At 46.2% G+C, this 19010-nt stretch overlaps 1 protein-coding gene across 1 annotated transcript; it reads right to left on the bottom strand.

Moving 5' to 3' along the window:
* Positions 1-1314: 1314 nt before the first annotated feature.
* Positions 1315-18154, bottom strand: brpf1 (bromodomain and PHD finger containing, 1). The gene is made up of 17 exons (XM_061258157.1): positions 17941-18154; positions 16870-17333; positions 15321-16097; positions 14270-14459; positions 13659-13946; positions 12797-13311; positions 12422-12587; positions 12142-12273; positions 11692-11820; positions 10982-11441; positions 10339-10650; positions 9490-9765; positions 8252-8399; positions 8032-8165; positions 7490-7605; positions 7083-7237; positions 1315-3248 (listed from the first exon to the last, which is right to left on the bottom strand). Exons 3-17 carry the CDS (start codon positions 16082-16084, stop codon positions 3065-3067), a joined length of 3969 nt encoding a protein of 1322 aa, XP_061114141.1. The 5' UTR covers positions 16085-16097; positions 16870-17333; positions 17941-18154; the 3' UTR covers positions 1315-3064.
* Positions 18155-19010: the final 856 nt, after the last annotated feature.

Below are 19010 nucleotides of genomic sequence, written 5' to 3'. Positions count from 1 at the left end.
GGAGCCCTCTATATTAAATCAGGAAGTGAGTCATCACTTCAAATTACTCTCCTCTGGAAAACCCTGTGTTGGTAAATCAAATGAATGCTCCTCGCTATATGATCTGTACACATAGGGCAACATGCATGTAAAAACTTGCAGAACCAGTATAAGACAAATGTTTTAAGCTGATGACTACCAGTTGCTTCACTACCACACCCTGTTTCACAGACACACACCAACCGTTTCAACATACAACAGACCATTACCGGAAAGCACTTGCTTCACCAAAACCACCTCTGAATTCCATTTTTCCCTGGAGGGGATTACTGACATGACAGTTAATTCTGACTGCCATTTCAGCACTGCTCACCCTAGGACTGTACAACAGTACAATCGATCGCCCAAAATGTAAACACCATATCAACGAGACAAATGTTTAGTTAACTGGAGAAAATGGCTCCGTAATGAGAAATGATTTCTTATTGATTTGGAAACCAACCATTACAATCAAACAATGTGGTTTTTTCTCCAATTTGTTGCACATTTAAAGTGAAAAACGATTAATAACTAGTCGTGTATGTCTATGGTAGACTACTAAAAGGCATTCCCCTACCACTGGTTACCTGAAAAAATCTAATACAATGGTTGTAACCAATGTACTACACACCTCCAGATGTAATTGTGAACTATATGTGGATGTGCATGAGGAGAAAGTCTTCACCCATTCATAAAATACCACTCACAAATTGCCATGTGAAAAGTCAAGTATAGTTAAACTTAATTTAGAAAAACAAGAGGTATGAACAGAATCACATAGCCATAGAACAGCAGTTATTGTGAAAAGAGAACAGCATTGGCTAAATTAAGCTGTACCCAAGCAGCTCCACCAAGGGTCCCCCATACTAAGCAATGTCACCTCACCCCATACTCTGGCTGCATTGAGCTGGGCTGACCTGACCATCCACTGTACACAGAACCAGCATGGGAATTGGTTTCAAATAGAATTTCCGACTTTGAAAAAGTGACAAAGTGCAAACCTATAGGGTCAATTGCAGTGTGCTGAACTGGAGTTTAAATCAGATTTAAACCTCTAGACCACAGATAGGCACACCAACTGCAGCAGATATCCAATGCTGCGGACTAGGATTTAGGTATTTGTTGAGCAGAGGTGGTGTAGAGGGTCAAACCTGTGGCTAAGCACACTGCAATTGACCCATATCGTCTTTGCCTTTAGATCTCAGAGGCAGCAAAGTAAAGTTAACACCACCCCCTCCTTTCCCACCACTCAGTTCCACAACAGAAACGGTGTATTGATCATACACTACACAGGTGTACAAAACTCAATTCTTTTATTAAAGTCCTATCTTTTTAACTTTGTATTTATATATAAAAGTTCTAATACCATTGGCCTGAAACTATGACAGACGACGATAAAACCCTCTGGCTGACCGCTGCTTTTCAAGTCCTTTCAAATGCAGGGCAGCTTTGCATTTCCTATACCCAATAATGATTCATTAACATTATTCATCAAAAAACTCACTGGTTCATCCAGGAAGAATATTAACAAAATAAAAGTCAAAAAAAAAAAAAAAAAAAAGAGACAAAACAAAAAAACATCCCCACAGTGCAAGTTTTTAGGGGCTCTGAAATCCATCAACATAGAAATCACAGAGACAAATAAATAAGAGAAGACATTTGTGATCACAAAAGATTAGAATTCAGATTGAGAGCCATGTTCCTCTGTGGTCACTCCATTATGAAGGTTGTGCAGATGGGAGTTGGAGCAGAAGACTTGTATGCTGTGATCGCTGGTACAGCATAGCTCCGGAACAAGGCTGTGTGTGTGCTTTATGAGTATTTCTGTCCGGGGGTACGTGTGTTAGTGCCTCCAGCAGTGCTCATCAGGACATCTGTGTTTGGCAACCCAGTCACCATAGCCAACATTTCAGCTAACGGAACATCCACAGAGAGACAGACAAGACAGACACACATGCACACCCAGAGGTGCATGTCAACCTGCATTGCAAGTTTTGAAATCATGATTCAAGGATTATTTTTATAGCATTATGATAACTTTTTCCTCCTTCCGAGTTTTAAATACATATTTACACAGATCAGCTAAATTTGTGTAAACAAGTGTAGAGTACTTCTCTTTCTGTGATTCTGTGAAGCGCACACACTCATCTGCGCATCCTCCATTTCCAATCACCCATTTTGGCCCCATTCCCACAGGATAGTTTTACACTACATATTACACACTGAAGCCAAAGGGATGAAAGGCTGAGAATACAACTGGCAACAAACTGTCTATTACTCCCAAGTTAAGCCATCTCGGCTGGGCCGTGTGTGTGTGTGTATACGCATGGACATTGGAGCCACATGTGAGTGTGCATGTGTTTGTGTGCGTATGCGTGTCTGTACGTGTGTGTTTGTACGTGTGTACGCGTGTGTGTGTGTATGTGTATATGTATACATGTGGACACTGGAGCCACATGCTAGTGAGTGAATGAGTGTGTGTATGTACGTGCGTGTATGTGTACACGTGTGTATGCGTGTGTCTGTACGTGTGTTCGCACGTGTGTATGTATGTGTGTTTACGTGTGTTTGTGTGTGTTCGTGTGTATACGTGTTTGCGTGTGTATGTACGTGTGTGTTTGCATGTGTATGTGTGTTTACGTATGTACGTGTGTGTTTGCGTGTGTATGTACGTGTGTGTTTGCGTGTGTATGTGTGTGTATGTACGTGTGTATGTATGTGTGTTTGCGTGTGTATGTGTGTGTATGTACGTGTGTATGTACGTGTGTTTGCGTGTGTATGTGTGTGTATGTACGTGTGTATGTATGTGTGTTTACGTGTGTATGTGTGTGTATGTACGTGTGTATGTATGTGTGTTTACGTATGTACGTGTGTGTTTGCGTGTGTATGTACGTGTGTATGTACGTGTGTTTACGTGTGTATGTGTGTGTATGTACGTGTGTATGTATGTGTGTATACGTGTGTGTGTACGCGTGTATGTACGTGTGTTCACGCATGTACGTGTGCGTTTGCGTGTGCATGCACACACATGGCAGCAGCCGGGCGCTCAGTCTGTGTCGCTGCTGTCGCTGCTCTGCTCTCCCTGCACCTTGCTGCGGTGCTGCATGGCCCGGTGGTAGGCCACCTGCACAGACTTGCGGATGTTGGACTTCCTGCCCTCCAGCATCTTCTCCTTGTCCAGCTCAGGCTCCACTCCCAGAGGGACCAGCTTGGAGCGGGGCAGCCACTGCCTGCACAAGCACAGGAAGAAGAAGCCTTCATGAAGCCACTGCAATCCACGGTTATAAAAGGCTTAAGTATTGGGATCCCATGTCAGTTTATGATCCATCACCATTCATAAGCATTCATATTTCAAAACCATTTCAATTCGCTCCCTCTCAGTAAGTACCCTTTGTTCTTTTGTGTGCGTTTTCAGTATTGAAAGTAGTATTCAGTAGTATTCATCCCCAGAAAATTGACCTTACACCACCTGACAAACTTTTCAACTTCCTTCTTAATAGGTATTCCCATGCCATTTCATCAAAGTACCACCCAAACCCTCAAGGAGAACAGACAATAATATGAACTCCATATCATACTGAGCCATTGTTATTGTTCCATGTAGCATTTGTTGAGGAAGTCGAGTTTCAGAACGACAATGGATCAGATGGAACCTTGTAGAGCAAGGTTTGAATAGCTTTATTAGAAAACCACAGCAACATACTTTTACCATCCAAAACCCAAACTGAGTATCCCGTTGATTTGAGTATTGAAATGCATGTGCAGATATATTTAATACAGGATCATTTTCCTCAACTCAATTATCTTGTTGTAAAAAAAATCTAGTTTCTAATTGAAATGAATTGATGAACTGAATAATTGTTAGTTCTTCTCTTCAGCCACAAGGAAATGGATGTTAAGACTGAGGTGACAAGAATATGTCTGGGAGGCAAGAACTTTTAATTAATCAAACCTTTTTTAAATTATGATCATGTCAATGGTTCATAATTTAGTCCATTTAAATGATGTCACGAAACTTCATTTTTAAGTTTTGTGCACAATACTTTGATGGTTTATATGAACAAAATTAAAATGGACAGTTTCACACTGAATTACTTCAAATTATTCAGTCTGCTCGGGCCTTGTTCACTTTCATTACAATAAAGTTGTGTTGTTACTTTTTCTAATTCAAAATATCTAGTTTTAATAATTTGTCCTTTGGCCAACTGTTCTTGCTGGTTTTACAACATGTAACAGCCAACTTCATGCTGCCTAGTTAGGTTGACAAAACAGAATACAGACGCACACACCCTCGTTAAACAGTGGAGTGCCCCACAGTTTACACGAAATCAGAGAAAGATGAGACATTTTCCACTTTATCAATTGTCTGTCTTAGCTTGTCAGCCATGACCCACTTCTGCTCCTGTGCAATGTCAGCTGCCGTGTGGCCTCATTTTATGTGCATATGAGCACATATTTCCGTTATGCTGCTAACAGCCATCAAAACACACACTCTATCATTTTTAACTTTAGTTCCCATAAGCTGTGTAACCTTCAGCACAACAGCAATTATCAAAAAATCTGTTTTGATAGCCACTCATATCTCACACTTTAGTGTGTGTAGCCTGTGTGTCATATCGACCATCTTTTTTTTTTTTTCTTTTTTTTTTTTTTGAAACCTCAGTTAGTGTTTCAGTTAAAAAAAAAAAAAAAGAAGCCATAAAATACATAAATGATAAATGTTCTCAAGGCACATATGGAAAACATACACTGCAGTCCATACGTATTTTGACAGTGACAACATTTTGGCTCTATAGTCTAGCACACTGGATTTTAAATGAAAAAATAAATTAGTCCAGACTATCAACTTTAATTTAAGGGTATTTACATATCCAGTGATCCATATAGGAATTACAGCCTTTTTAATACATAGATTACCATTTTATGGGACCAAATATTACTTGGACCAATTGCCATAATCTGAAATAAAGTTGTCATATTTTGTATTTATTTGCAATTGTTTTGCATTTGTTGACTGCCTGACAGCTCATAGACTTCATCAGATGTTGAGTAGCTTCCCAAGTGATGCTCTGCCAGGCCTGAACTGCACCAGTATTTAGCTCCAGTTTCTTTGGAGATTTGGGATTTTTGGCCTTCAGTCCTGTCTTCAGTATGTGACATGCATGTTCAGATGGATCCAGCTTGGGTGATTGACATGGCCAATGAAGAACATTCCAAATATTTGCCCTGAAAAACTCATTGGTTGCGTAAGCAGTATGTTTACGGTCATTGTCCAACTGTAAGGGGAAGCATCGTCCAATGAGTTTTGAGGCATTTGGTTGGACCTAAGTAGATAAGATGTCTTCAGAATTCATCCTGCTATTGCCATCAGCAGTCACATCATCAATGAAGACAAATTTGCCAATTCCAGAGGCCAAGCCTTACAACACCCCACCACCATGTTCAGAGATGAGGGATCATGAGTAGCTCATTTTCTCTTTCTATCACTTTGTTACAGGTTTAGACTAGTCAAATCTGTCCATAAGATCCAGAACTCTACAGTTTCTTAAATGTACTTTTTTTTACTCAAGTGTTACTTTTTTCTTCACAAAATTGTCTTTAACAACTTTGATGTTATGCTGCTGTAGCTTCTCTTTATTTCATCTATGACTATATCCTGGATTGTTCTTGATCTGTTCCACAGTTGTAAAGGGGTTTTTCTTCTTAAGTGAATGCATTCTTTGGTCTTCTGCGGTCTAGCAGGTTGCTTGCTATCGCTGAGCTTACCAGTAAAAATGTATCGAGCAGTTCATCTTGACAACCCTATGTCTATAGACTATATTTTTGCTGTGTCTCTGATCGCTTTATTCTGATTTTCCAGTTCCATGCTGGCCTGCTTTACTGGCACAGACACTTATTTTGTCCCCATGTTGAGACAACAGCCACAGACTCTAAATCAATCACACCTAGAATAAACTCAAGATATTTTGTTAGCTTTTCTGTTCATGAACTAATGATGGAAAGACCCACAGCTGGACAAGAAACAGATGAGCAGGCAATTGTCCAATTACTTTTGCTCCCCTAAAATGGGGGCCCATGTATAAAAGGTGCTCTAATTCCCACAAGTATCAAGTGATATGGATTTAATTACTTTCAAATTAAAGCTGGCAGTCTGAAATTTAACCTCATATGTATAGTATGTAAATCCAATATGTAATCCAATGTGTTGAAGTACAGAGCCAATAGAACAAAAATTGTCACTGTCCAAATACTTGCGCACTAACGTGTACTGGTAGGAATTGTACAAACAGCAGGCAAGATAACCATGGTCAATAGCTATTTATATACATGCTGCATAAATAGAAATGAATAACTAATGAAAAAACTAATTTTGCACATAGTGCTCTACGATTGCAAGAAATAGGCTTCCGTGCATTCACCACAAAATGTGTTTTGAACAATTACTGCACACATCTGCAGTTCTGTTTTTGTTACACCTGTTACAAGCTTCCTCTTGCCTGCTACCCTGGTTAACACCTCAAAAGAAAATCAGTTCAAAGAGGTCAAGTAAAGCTTTTCACAGAAGCCAGAGGCTCAGCATTTCAAAAGCCGCTGGTAACTGCTGACAGAAAGTGGGACGATGCAATCAACTGGTTTAAAAAGGCTCTTTTAAGACTTCAAAACAAATAAACTAATGTAGGAGATTGTATTTTGGATACGTTGTAAAGTAACATAAGGCAAGAAGTCACTTCACACTGCTATAATCCAAATAGATTTGGCAGAAAAAGACTGAATTACGCACCCATCATTTTAACTACACTAAACACCAAAACAGGAGGCGAGATCCGGCACAAGCTCAAGGTCCATGAGGATGGCAAATACGAATATTTTTAAGGAAAAGTGATAAACAGACAACCAGCGGCTGTTTTGTTTTAAAATTTGAATGTAAATTCCAGGAGAATGAAGGCTATAGCAGTCCTGGCGAGGGCTGGAAGGCCGTATAAGTGCAGAGACCCCGAGCAGAGCTCGACAGCTATGTGAAAGACATGCAGAGATTAAAGTGAAGGATGCAGAAAAACACTGACCAGGTCCTCTTGTTGTCGAAGAAAAGCACTAAGAAGAGGTGTTCCCTGGCCTCCTGGGTCATCTGCTCCCCCAATTTCAGAACGTCAACCGGGGGCACGGGGATGGGCACGCCCCGGTGAAACACCCCCTCACGGGGCATCTTGGGGTCAATGATCTGTGGATGAGGGGGTCCAAAGTGAGAGGGTGCAGAGTGGAGCAAAAGAGACAAAAAACGCACACACGCACACACACACACAGGGTGAGAAAGAGAAACAGTAAGGGGAAGAAACAAACAGTCTGCTGCCCCCTTGTGGCCACATATTATTTGCAGGGATTGAGAGCATGGGAAAGGAAGTGCTTTAGAGCTGTTCTTGCACAAGCATGCGCAGAAGAGTGTGCATGTACGTGCATTTCGGGTCTCCCTTACCAGGGCTGGGTATGACGGATAGCCTCGACACTTGGCCCAGACCAGATCTAGTGCATCCAGCGATGCGTAGTCTTCTGCGCTCATCCAGCACGTAGACCTGCCCCGGCCCCTCACCACTGAAACGCACACCAGCAACACCTCAGCACACGGGAACAGCTCTAATTTACACACACAGAACCCCAGCCCAAAGCAAGCAATACAGGGGCTGCACCACAAACAAGACACGGGAGAATTAATAATGGGGGGGAAGCATTTCTGATTATAACTGGCAAATTAAGGAGGAGAAGCAGGTGAAGAAGAAGAAAACGACAGAGGGTTTTCTGCATGACTGTGAGAAGTATCTACATTCAGTGCATTTTAATATGAGGCCGGGCTACAGAAGGTTTGTAAAACAGAGTCTGTGGTCTTAGCAGTTATTTGTGTATTTGAGAAACCCTGATAAGTGGATTGTATGGCTGCTGGTTATACTGTGCTAACATGTACCCAATACCATTTGAAACAACGAAATGCCATTTTGCGTCATTTTACATGGGGATGCTTACTGTGGGACACACTGCGCCCCCCACCCACAGAGTAGGACTCGTTCTCCGTCCCCGACGTGTCCTCGCTGCTGTCCTCCGGGAAGGCCGAACGGGAGAAGGACGGCTTCCCGCGCCCCTGCTTGGAGGGAGTGGTGCTGGAGGGACAGAGGAGGAGCGGGGTCAGGAGGTCAGCGGGCGGTGCGGTGCGGAGGCAGGGCGGGGCTGGAGCTGCGGGGGTTACCTGGTGCGGTCCGAGGCGGCGCTGCTGCTGCTGGTGGTGGACGACTCGGAGTCGGAGCTGGATCGCGGCAGGCTGCGCTCGTTGCGGTACACCCGGAAGCTCTCCGTCACGGGCTGGCTTCCCCCGTCAAAGCCGTTACTGGGGAGGCCTGAGGGGGAAAAGAGCCTTCAGCACTTGGGGGAGAAAAGCCTGTGAGCTTGTGTGTGCAGTGCTGTAGCAGTGTGCAGAACAGTGTGGGGTCAGTGTTGTGGCAGTGTGCAGAACAGTGTGGGGTCAGTGTTGTGGCAGTGTGCAGTACAGTGTGGGGTCAGTGTTGTGGCAGTGTGGGGTCAGTGTTGTGGCAGTGTGCAGTACAGTGTGGGGTCAGTGTTGTGGCAGTATGCAGTACAGTGTGGGGTCAGTGTTGTGGCAGTGTGGGGTCAGTGCGGGGTCAGTGTTGTGGCAGTGCAGTACAGTGTGGGGTCAGTGTTGTGGCAGTGTGCAGTACAGTGTGGGGTCAGTGTTGTGGCAGTGTGGGGTCAGTGTTGTGGCAGTGCAGTACAGTGTGGGGTCAGTGTTGTGGCAGTATGCAGTACAGTGTGGGGTCAGTGTTGTGGCAGTGTGGGGTCAGTGTGGGGTCAGTGTTGTGGCAGTGTGCAGAACAGTGTGGGGTCAGTGTTGTGGCAGTGTGCAGTACAGTGTGGGGTCAGTGTTGTGGCAGTGTAGGGTCAGTGAGGGGTCAGTGTGGGGTCAGTGTTGTGGCAGTGTACAGTACAGTGTGGGGTCAGTGTTGTGGCAGTGTACAGTACAGTGTGGGGTCAGTGTTGTGGCAGTGTGCAGTACAGTGTGGGGTCAGTGTTGTGGCAGTGTGGGGTCAGTGTTGTGGCAGTGTACAGTACAGTGTGGGGTCAGTGTTGTGGCAGTGTAGGGTCAGTGTTGTGGCAGTGTGCAGTACAGTGTTGTGGCAGTGTACAGTACAGTGTGGGGTCAGTGTTGTGGCAGTGTAGGGTCAGTGTTGTGGCAGTGTGCAGTACAGTGTTGTGGCAGTGTGGGGTCAGTGTTGTGGCAGTGTACAGTACAGTGAGGGGTCAGTGTTGTGGCAGTGTGCAGTACAGTGTGGGGTCAGTGTTGTGGCAGTGTGGGGTCAGTGTGGGGTCAGTGTTGTGGCAGTGTGCAGTACAGTGTGGGGTCAGTGTTGTGGCAGTGTAGGGTCAGTGTTGTGGCAGTGTACAGTACAGTGTGGGGTCAGTGTGTCTCACCCAGGAGGAGGTCGTCGTTGTCGCTGTCGCTCTCGGAGCTGGAGCTGGTTCGAGGGCTGCGGGGTCTCTTCCTGGGCCGTGAGGAGAGCATGGGTAGCTGGGGGGGCCCTATAGGACTGGGGCTCACACCAGGACCCCCCCCGGACGTGTCGCGGTTCTTGGGGGGTCGGCCAGGCCTCTTGGGGGGTCCAGCTGCTTTGGGGTTCTTCTTGGAGAAGAGTACAGAGGTTCTGCGCCCCACCTCTGGAGCAAGAGCAGAGGAGGAAGCACTCAGGTCTGGAGGGGGGGGAGAGAGGGACAAAGAGAGAAGAGGAGACTGTCATATACACATGTACAGAATCAAGTGTGCTTTGACATTCTGTTGCACATATGCAGTGCTGAGTGCTTACTGACCATTTTACACAGGTACTGCATCACAGACTCAGAGTTTTTTGCCCTCAACAGCACCCGGATGCATTTTGCTTGACTCCGTTCTATCCCCTAAACAGAGTTGCTCCAATGGACCCGTTCCAGTTAAGATTGCCTTTCCCCAAGCCCCCTGGACTGAGTTTAAAAATGTAATTGGTTATTGGATAATTATTTTTTTAAATGTAAATCGAGAAAAACAAAGAGGGGAAAAAAGGAACACTTCAGCATTGAACCCTGGTCTCCAGCATGAGAGACAATCGCTCTAATCACAACAACAAATATGCAGAGAGCCAGAGCTGCCTTTTCAGTATAGGGGCATACTCTATAAGATTACAATGCAAGATTACCCTCTTGACGCAGCCATCTGCCCTCAGGGTGCGGTTGAGGACAGACGTATAGCTAGCCATCCCAGACATACTTCCTGCATAAGGCCAGTCTCACCTTTACTGCTGATCTCGTGGCTGCTGCTCTCTCCGCCCTCGTCGTGGCGTGGGGTGCAGGACGGGTGGTGGTGGGGGACAGAGGCGCTGCGCTCCCCGCTCCCTCCCGGGTCCCGGGCCCCGGGGCCGCTCCCCGCCTCGCGCTGGTGGGCCAGCTTGCGCTTGATGACGGTCATCTCCTTGCGCAGCGCCTTGGCGCGCCGCGAGCGGCCGATGCTGTGCTTCCCGGCGCTGACCTCGTCGAAGCGCGCCTGCAGGACCCGCAGCTGCTCCTCCAGGGGCAGCCGCCGCCGATTCTCTGGCAAAAACACGTCTGTGAGAAGAGAGAGAGCGGGGGAGAGGAAGGGAAACGGGGAGGGGGAGAGCGCAAGTGGGAGGATGAAGGAGGGTGAGGGTGTGACAGAGAGAGAGAAAAAGGGGAGGAGAGACAGAGGGCCATATCAGGTGAGGTAAGTTAGGAGGAAGTTAGCCAGTGTTTAACCACAGGAAGTCCACAACCATCTTAAAGTCATGTGAAATGAGACAGGTGAAGTGAGAGGGAGGGAAAATGGAAAGAAAAACAGGAGACAATGTTAGGGACAGACTGAAGGACAGAGATGAGCAGGAAGCTTCTGCAGTTTAGTCCGGCACACAGACACACTCACCATCCTCTGTGGAGGCTGACGGTCTCTCTCTCTCCCTGTCCCTCTCTCTGTCTCTCTCTCGGTCTCGGTCTCGGTCCCGGTCCCGGTCTCGGTCCCTCTCCCTCTCCCTCTCCCTGTCCCTGTCCCTGTCCCTGTCCCTCTCCCGCTCCCGCTCCCGCTCCCGCTCGCGAGGTGGCTCTGTGCTGGGTTCCCGGGGAAGGTGCATGCCCGTGTCATAGTCAAAGCCGATCCTCTCGGCCTGCCGGCGGGCCTGCCGGAGCACAGCGCCCCCTGTCTCCCGGAGGCGTAGTGCGGCTCGGTAGAACACTGTGTCCTTGGCATTGTACTTGAGGCAGTTGTTCACTATAAGGCCAAAGTCGGCTTCGAATGCCTCAAAGCTGAGGTAGCGGTGGGACTCCAGGCAGTTCCACATGGTCTGGAAGTCCATAGGCCGCTCGATGTGGTCCAAGTAGTCCGGGACCTAAGTGATGTCAATAACAGTGTCAATAACAATAATGCCAATAATAATCATAGGGCCTAATTAGCCCAATTTTTCTCATTCAGAAGGAAACTAAAAAAACAAGAGAAACATTACCATAGGAGTCACATCTTCAGCTGCATCATCACAAATTAAGTACTTCAATACACTGAACATTTACTTTGTACACGACAGCATTACAAACACAAGCACTGAAAAGAGCGCCACCACGGTGGCATGACATGGTCAGTACCTCGGCCAGTGGGACGGGCTCGGTGAAGAAGTGGCTGGTGTCTCGGTCCTGCAGCTGCTCCAGTGTGCTGCGCAGCAGGATGAGGAACGGAGTCAGCTGCATCTCCAGAGCCAGCTGCTGCACCTTGATCTGTGCACATAGCAGACACAGGCTTGAACACAGCTCAGCAACGATAAACACAGCTCGACAACGAACATTCTGCTGTATGGGAACACATGGGGAAAAATAAGAAGCTGTAAAAACAAAATAACTGAATTCTTGTGGGCCACCCCAAACTGTTACTAGAGGTGGATTGGTTCTTTTTTCCCCAATTTGCCAGATGTTCCCTACCAATCAAAAACAAATTTTGGTGTGGCCGTAAGTGTTAACGTAGAGAGCTAAGACTGAAGCCTGTTCAATTGGCTGGCATACAGTAGATGTTTCCCCGGTGAAGGACGTGTAGAGCCTTACCGTCTCCCTCTTGAGTTTTTCCCTCTTGCGGATGAGCTCCACCAACAGCCTGGCTCTCTCCAGATCGTGCCGGAGTCTCTGCCAGGCCTTGAGCTGCTCCTTAAGGGCTGCGTGCTTCTCCTCACTGTCCCTCTGTCCACACACACACACACGGACACAATACATGTAAGCAGCGGCTGTATAGTGTGTGTGCGTGTGTGTGTGTGTGTGTGTGTGTGTGTGTAAACAGTGGTAGCAAGAGGAATGTCTGCATGTGAAGGCATTTACATTTGACACTTACAGTGGGAACTTGCTCTGCGTTGCGCTGCGACTGCAGGTGGGTTTGCAAACGACGTAGCAAAGGGACTCCATTACGGCTTTGCCTCTTCAGGGTCCAGTAGCTGTGCAGTCGTTGCATGAACTGGCTCTTCCTCTGGACTGTTAGGCGACTGGTGATCTTGCTAAGCCTAGAAAAATGAAGATAAAGCAGTGTTCAAACTGGAACTACGGAGGGAGGTTTTTGACATTAGAAAGAAGAAAAAGTTGATCATTAATCATACAATTTTTTGCACTACACTGTCTGTCAGGGCAGATCGCTGGAGCCTTTGATTGGTGGTGTATGTGTGTGTGGGTGTGTGTATACATGCATGTCCATGTGTGTGTACCAGTGGCGCACCTGTGTGGGGGTATACAGGGCACTGACACCACAGGGGCCGCCGCCCTCTTCTCCGCCAGGATCTTGCGGGCCCTCTTCATTTTGAGGCGGGATTTGGCCTTGGCCCGCTTCACGCGTTCGGAGCTCCACCCTTTGGAGTCCTCGTCGTGGGGGCCCGGCTCGTCCTCCTCCTCCGGCTCCCCCTCGCTGTGGGAGGAGTTCAGGCTGGCTCCGCCCACACCTCCCATTGGTCGCATGGAGCCGGGGGGAGTGTGGATGTCGCAGTAGGCCGTTTTGCGTACGCTGAAGGACGTCCCGTTGGCACCGGTCTCCCTCACCGGCTCCATCTTCATGTACAGTCCTGCCTGCTGGGCGCACGTCACGTGGAAGGCAGTGTAGCAGTTGGCCTTGTGGCACTGGATGCAGGCCCCGGAGCCCCGCTGCTTGCAGATGTAGCAGGTGAGCTTCCAGCGTGCTGGGGGAATGTGCTCGATACTGTCGATGGGCTCCAGGAACACTGTGTTTGCAAAACAGACCTGCGGAGGTACAAATCATTAGTGCCCCAATAATCCGCCACATTTCAAAACATGCACCCCGTTCCCCAGACTCCTAATTTTGCGCTCATCCAGTGCTTCTGTGCGTTACCAAGTCTTGCAGTCACCAACAACGTTAATATACATGTCTGTACCAGCCTTAAAGGGAGCGTAGTCTGGAGAAAGAGACTCAAGAATTTACAAGCTTGGCTGGCAGCTCGTCGCTGTACCTTCTTAAATGTTAATCAGCATAATAATGACTCTCATGCAAGCTCCTTCCCTAACATTGTGAAGGTGCGTTTACACTCTTCACGTATTTGATGTAAGACCCTCGCAGAGCTCCTCCTCACCTCAGGAATCCACAGGGCGCACACTACGTGGGCCCAGCGAGCGTCGTCCGTCTGCTTGAAGGCCCCGCCCTTGTTGGGGCAGAGGGCGCAGTCGACGGCGCGCGAGGGCGACTGCAGGCACCGGCGGCACAGCCACTGGCCCTCGGGGATGTAGGGCACGCCGTAGCACTCCTGGTGCACCGCCAGGTTGCACATGTCGCAGAAGAGGATGACGTTGCTGTTCTGGCACTCCCCGTCGTTGCAGATGCAGCACACGGCGTCCTCGTCGATCAGAGTGCTGGGGTCCGCCTGGGTGGGACGGGAGGGGCGCATGTTAGGGCTCTGGTCCCCACAAACCACTTACTTTCTTGCGTTGCCACGCCTAATTACCATGCTTTTTTCGCCATACGAGTAAATCCTTTCTCATGACACCATGAAGTGGATGAAACAGTGAAATCACTAAAGGCAGTTTCAGCACATTGGATTGCATAGAGCCACAGGCAGACACTGGGCCACACCACAACAAAAGAGCCCCTTGGTAGCTTGCACAAACCCCACTTGCTCTACGAACGACACAGACACAGCTGAAATTTGTGAGAGGGTGGAGCCTTGTCTTAAGGGTACGTGCACACCTTGTTGTGGCTCTCAAAGTAGGACTCTTTCTCCAGTCTATCCATCAGGTACTCAAAGACGTCCTGGGGGATGGGTGCCACTCCATCGCTTCGTCGTTTGTCGTTCATGATGTCCAGCCAGATGTAGTCTTCCTCATCAATGTCATACTCAACCTCTTCATCCAGCTCCTCCACCGATTTGTCAATGTACCTGACAGGAGGATGTCGGTTTTTCCAGGTGTTAAATGGGATGAAAAAGGTAGCAGAAAAACTACAAAGCAAACGTATGAAAGGCTTAGTCTAGTTGCAGTGCTGCACATTAATCCCTAGAGACATACTGTGACAAGGTACTGAAGCAGTGGTGGCTCATGAGCAAGGGAACTGAGCAGGCCAAAATCTGACATTTAAACCTATCATTGCTCTCAGCCTATTTGAGTAATAACCAATATCAGTATTTGACTTGGTGTCTACATTTTATATTGTGGTAGCCCATCACTTCTCACTGACTTACATAGATTTTTTTTAAACAATCACTTTATACAGCTGGACATTTTACAGGCCAACAGAAATCAAGCCACAACATTTGAGGTGCAATCCCGACTATTATTCCACACTGCTGCACCATGGTGAAATTGTACTACATTTGAACAGGTTGAAAGCAATGACTTTAAGACTTTGATGTCCTTGGTTTCCAGCTCATGGGCCACCACTGTGTTCAGGAAATGATGAGCTTTCAGTCATATCTTTGCTAGTCTTTACATGGAAAATCATCACTGGAGTAAATATGTAAAACTCTCACATTAAATATTCTCTGAAGTTCAAAATATGACATTTTACCAATGTATTTTTGCCTAATTCGTTTAATGTTATTATACGTCAGCAACCCATTTTTACTAAACATGCCATTACAGCTTCTTCGTTGAACAGTGCCTATTAACAACCATGAAAATTAACGAGATTGTTCTAATGCAACGTACAAGTGTCAAGTGCATAAGTTGCACAGTTCCTATCAATCAACATCCCACACTAATCAGAAGTAACCTGCAATCTGCATGGACAGAATAGAGCTTACCTGTAGTAAGAGGAAGGTCGTGGAGGGGCGTCTGGTCTCTCCTGGTCCAGCTCCCGGAACACAACCTCAGGCAGCTTGATGGCAGGGCCGGGAGGGGCGCTGTGGGTGTGATGGTGAGCTGATCCACTTTCCTTCTTCTTCTCCTTGCTCTTGTGCTTTCCAGACTTTGGTGTGGTGGTGCCTTTGCCTCCATTGGTAGCGGGGGTGTCTGGCCTGTCCTTGTTGCCGTTGCCTCCCGCCTCGCTGCCTCCCCCACTTTCCCCTCCGTTACAGCCTCCTCCCCCACCCCCCGCTCCCGAGGGAGGGTCCTCCCCACCGCTCTCGTCCTCCGATACCACGTCCAAGTTCTCGAAGATGCTAATGCGATGGATTTTCCCCTGGATCTCTAGCTCCACCATGCGCTGGGCCTGAGCGTATGTCATGGCCTCCCGGCCCGGGGAGTGAGATCGCTCCGAGCGCTCTGGGCTTCCAGGGGTCATGCCCTTGGCAACACCCCCAAGGCCCCCACCTTTCCCACCGCCACCACCTCCTCCATCCCCATCGTCCGTCCCTCCTCCCTGAACTCGGGGTGGCCGGCCCTTCCGTTTACGCTGGGGTGTGCCCTGAGCTGGGGGCGGGTTGTCATGATCGTAGTGGTACAGGTGATATTCAATGCCACTGTAGCTCTTGTAAACCTTGCGGCAGCTTTCCACGGGGCACTCATATGGGGGTTTGGTCGCCCGCAGGTTGTGGCAAAAGGTCTTGACATCAAAATCCAGTCCCATCGCACCAACACTGCTGTTGGGACAGAGGCTTCAGCTTACATGATGAAATATACAGACAGAAAGCTAGCTTTTTCGGGCGTACAGGGATAGTAACTTCCACACATACACTTCTTAAAGTTGTACAGTCTGGCTTTCATGAAAACATTGATGGTCCTTCCAACCTGAACACCCAAAATGTTAAGCTCTACAAGCCCTCAGTATTGACATCCGAAATAAATAAGAGATGCTTTTGATCGTTTACTAGTCATAGCTTCCCGATATATATACATTATGACAAATAATGACTAATTAGACCACGTGCATTACACATTCAAAATTATATTGCGACAAGGGCTGATTTCAGATGACACTTGTCATCTTAAGGTGACAAAAATGTAGTAACGCCGAACTTTACCGTTATATAGGTGTTATAACCAACAGGTGGCGCGAGGCTAAATAGCAGTCTCGTTCTCCATGACAACAATGGTAACGTCTTGTCATTTGCAAACAATCACATTCCATTGCAGACAAACCGTTTTAATGATCAACCGCTTTATTAACTAACTTCATGTCTCCACAGTATTGGATGAATCCAATGTATTAGCCAAATGTACTAAAGAAAAACGAATTAGCCAGTTCATAGTATAGTTTTGCTTAAACTTACTGTGCCAATATGTAACGTTAGCTGACTTAGTCTAGCACTGAAGCAGAATTTAACGAATAACCCTAGCTAACACATAAGTTACTGACAAACTAATTCAAAGCGAAATATAAATGAAAATCTAAGCAAAAAAAACATAACTTACCGGCTTCAACCAGTTTGACAACTGGAGTTTCTCAAACACGTGGAATCATTATTCCTCAAATTGACCTTGCGTTGGTGCCTTCAGTGATGAGGTTTACTCCGTTAACTTTAGTTGAGCTACAGATGAGTTCTTAGTTTAACGTCGTTCGTTTCCCTTTGCTTCTAAGAGTGCTAATTTAACTAGTTACATACTAGTTACAACAACATACAGTATCATTAAAATTGTGTCGCCACAAGTATCTTACAAAATTTGAAAATACCATAGCACTTGTAGTACTGTTTCTCCCAAGGGAACAGCTTGTTTATGAACGTTAGCCCACTCGCACTCGCTTGATATAACCTCAACAGGTTTAACGTTAACCACCACGGATTATCCGTTTCGCGTTGATATCGAATCCATTTCCCACTTCACATGTCCAAGATTTCTCTACTTGACGTCCCATTTATCAACTGCAACCGCGGGTCCTTGAAAACAAGAGGGAAAACGACTAACATTAGTTACTGTGTTAACGTTAGTCGGGGCGAAATAAGTTAAATAAACACAGTCGTTTATATAGATAGCTACTGTTACCAATCTCGCGCGTGCACCACAGACAGATACAGTACCGACAAAAGGGAGAGCAGCTACATTGTTTTCCCTCCGCACTAATGCAGCACTCTCCTCTTGAATACCTGCTAGCAAGCTAGCTAGCTGGCTAGTTGGATATCCACCCAGCTAGCTGACATGGAGAGCATAACTTAAAGGTGGAAAATTCAGATAAATAAATCAATTTCAATTGAGGTTGTAGGTTACACTGAGAAAAGAAGTAACGTTATACTTCTGGGCAATCTGGTCTGGTCGCGATCACAAAAATGCTCGGTAAAATAATTCCTGCACCTTAGTAGAAGGCTAGCTAGCTAGCTACATACAAATGTTTCAATACCCAATGGGTAGCCAATACACTAATGCACCTTAATTTAAGCCCATAGCCGTTAATAAGCTATATGATCACGAACACGTTTTCGTATACTTATACACACACAAGGTAGCATATACACAGCAAAATATGAATTCATAAATAATACCACTTACTAGCCTACTCCTGGTTCATTCTGCTTGCATTGGAAAAAATCTAACACAGGGTCGCACGGCAGAGCTATATGCTTTTAAAGCAGGTTAGTGTGTAAAATTAAATTGCAACAAATAAGGAAAACCCGGGAGGAACTGTAATCCCCAAATCAGAACGATTTCATTGTGAGGAGAATAATACAGGAACTCCACGAACAAAAGGGAAGCCACCGCTGCCTTACGCCATGAGCGCGTGTAGCACTTTCGACAAACAGAAAAGGCTTATTTGCTGCTGTGTCCTATTAAAACAAATATTTCAAAGGTGATACATGATGACGATTACTGATTTGTTTTCATTACAACACATTATTGATTCTTGTGCAAATCCATATTTGTTTGCCTAATTATTTTATTTGCCTTTCTTCTGTTTTTAAATTCAGTATCGAATCTGGTGCTTAGTTTCACATTATAAACGGATTCCTGATATAGGCCTATTAATGCGTTTAAGTGTCACAAAAGAAAGAAAAGTCTATGATACTTGGTTAATTCTATTAATTTCCAAGTATTTATAATCGCCCTCATATATGTTGTTTTGAGTCAGCGTTGACATTTTCATAACGTCGAATCTGCTAATGTGGATGTGGGTGATAAACTGACGGGTGGTTTGCGCAATTGCGCCACAAATTTGAATACGAAGGGAGGTAGATTTGTATTGCCGTGTCTCCTGTGGTGCAGAGAAGAAACTTTACACCGAGTCAATGTAAACTTTGATCAGAACAGCCTGCATCATAGGTAATAAATATAGGGGGATAAATTATAACATTTACAAATACTGTGTTGTTGATGGTCTTTCTAGTCGTTTGCTTTTTTTCTGGACACACAATGGTACTTCAGTGTTTCAGCCAAGTAGCGTATGATTAGCGATAGTGAGTCATGACTTATTATATGGCCATAATGAGCCAGATCAATTTAGGTTTTATTTAAACTGTTAGCAGTCGGTTTTCTTCTTCCTTCTTATGGGAACATTGCACTTATGAGCACCTCCCTGCTGAAAATTCCAGCCAAGACCAGCTAGTCTAAGCTGTGTTTTCGAC

Source organism: Conger conger, chromosome 10 (assembly GCF_963514075.1).
Source record: "Conger conger chromosome 10, fConCon1.1, whole genome shotgun sequence".
In the NCBI taxonomy this organism is placed as follows: Eukaryota; Metazoa; Chordata; class Actinopteri; order Anguilliformes; family Congridae; genus Conger; species Conger conger.
The sequence above is the reverse complement of the archived record's forward strand: the minus strand, read 5'-3'. Positions and strand labels throughout refer to the sequence as shown.

Excerpts from the sequence above, each read along its gene's own strand:
- brpf1 (XM_061258157.1), bottom strand. The coding sequence starts at position 16,084 with ATGGGACTGGATTTTGATGTCAAGACCTTTTGCCACAACCTGCGGGCG. Across the intron at positions 11,442-11,691 it reads AGCCCGTCCCACTGGCCGAG|GTCCCGGACTACTTGGACCA; the intron begins GTACTGACCATG and ends GACATCACTTAG. Across the intron at positions 7,238-7,489 it reads ATCCGTCATACCCAGCCCTG|ATCATTGACCCCAAGATGCC; the intron begins GTAAGGGAGACC and ends CCTCATCCACAG.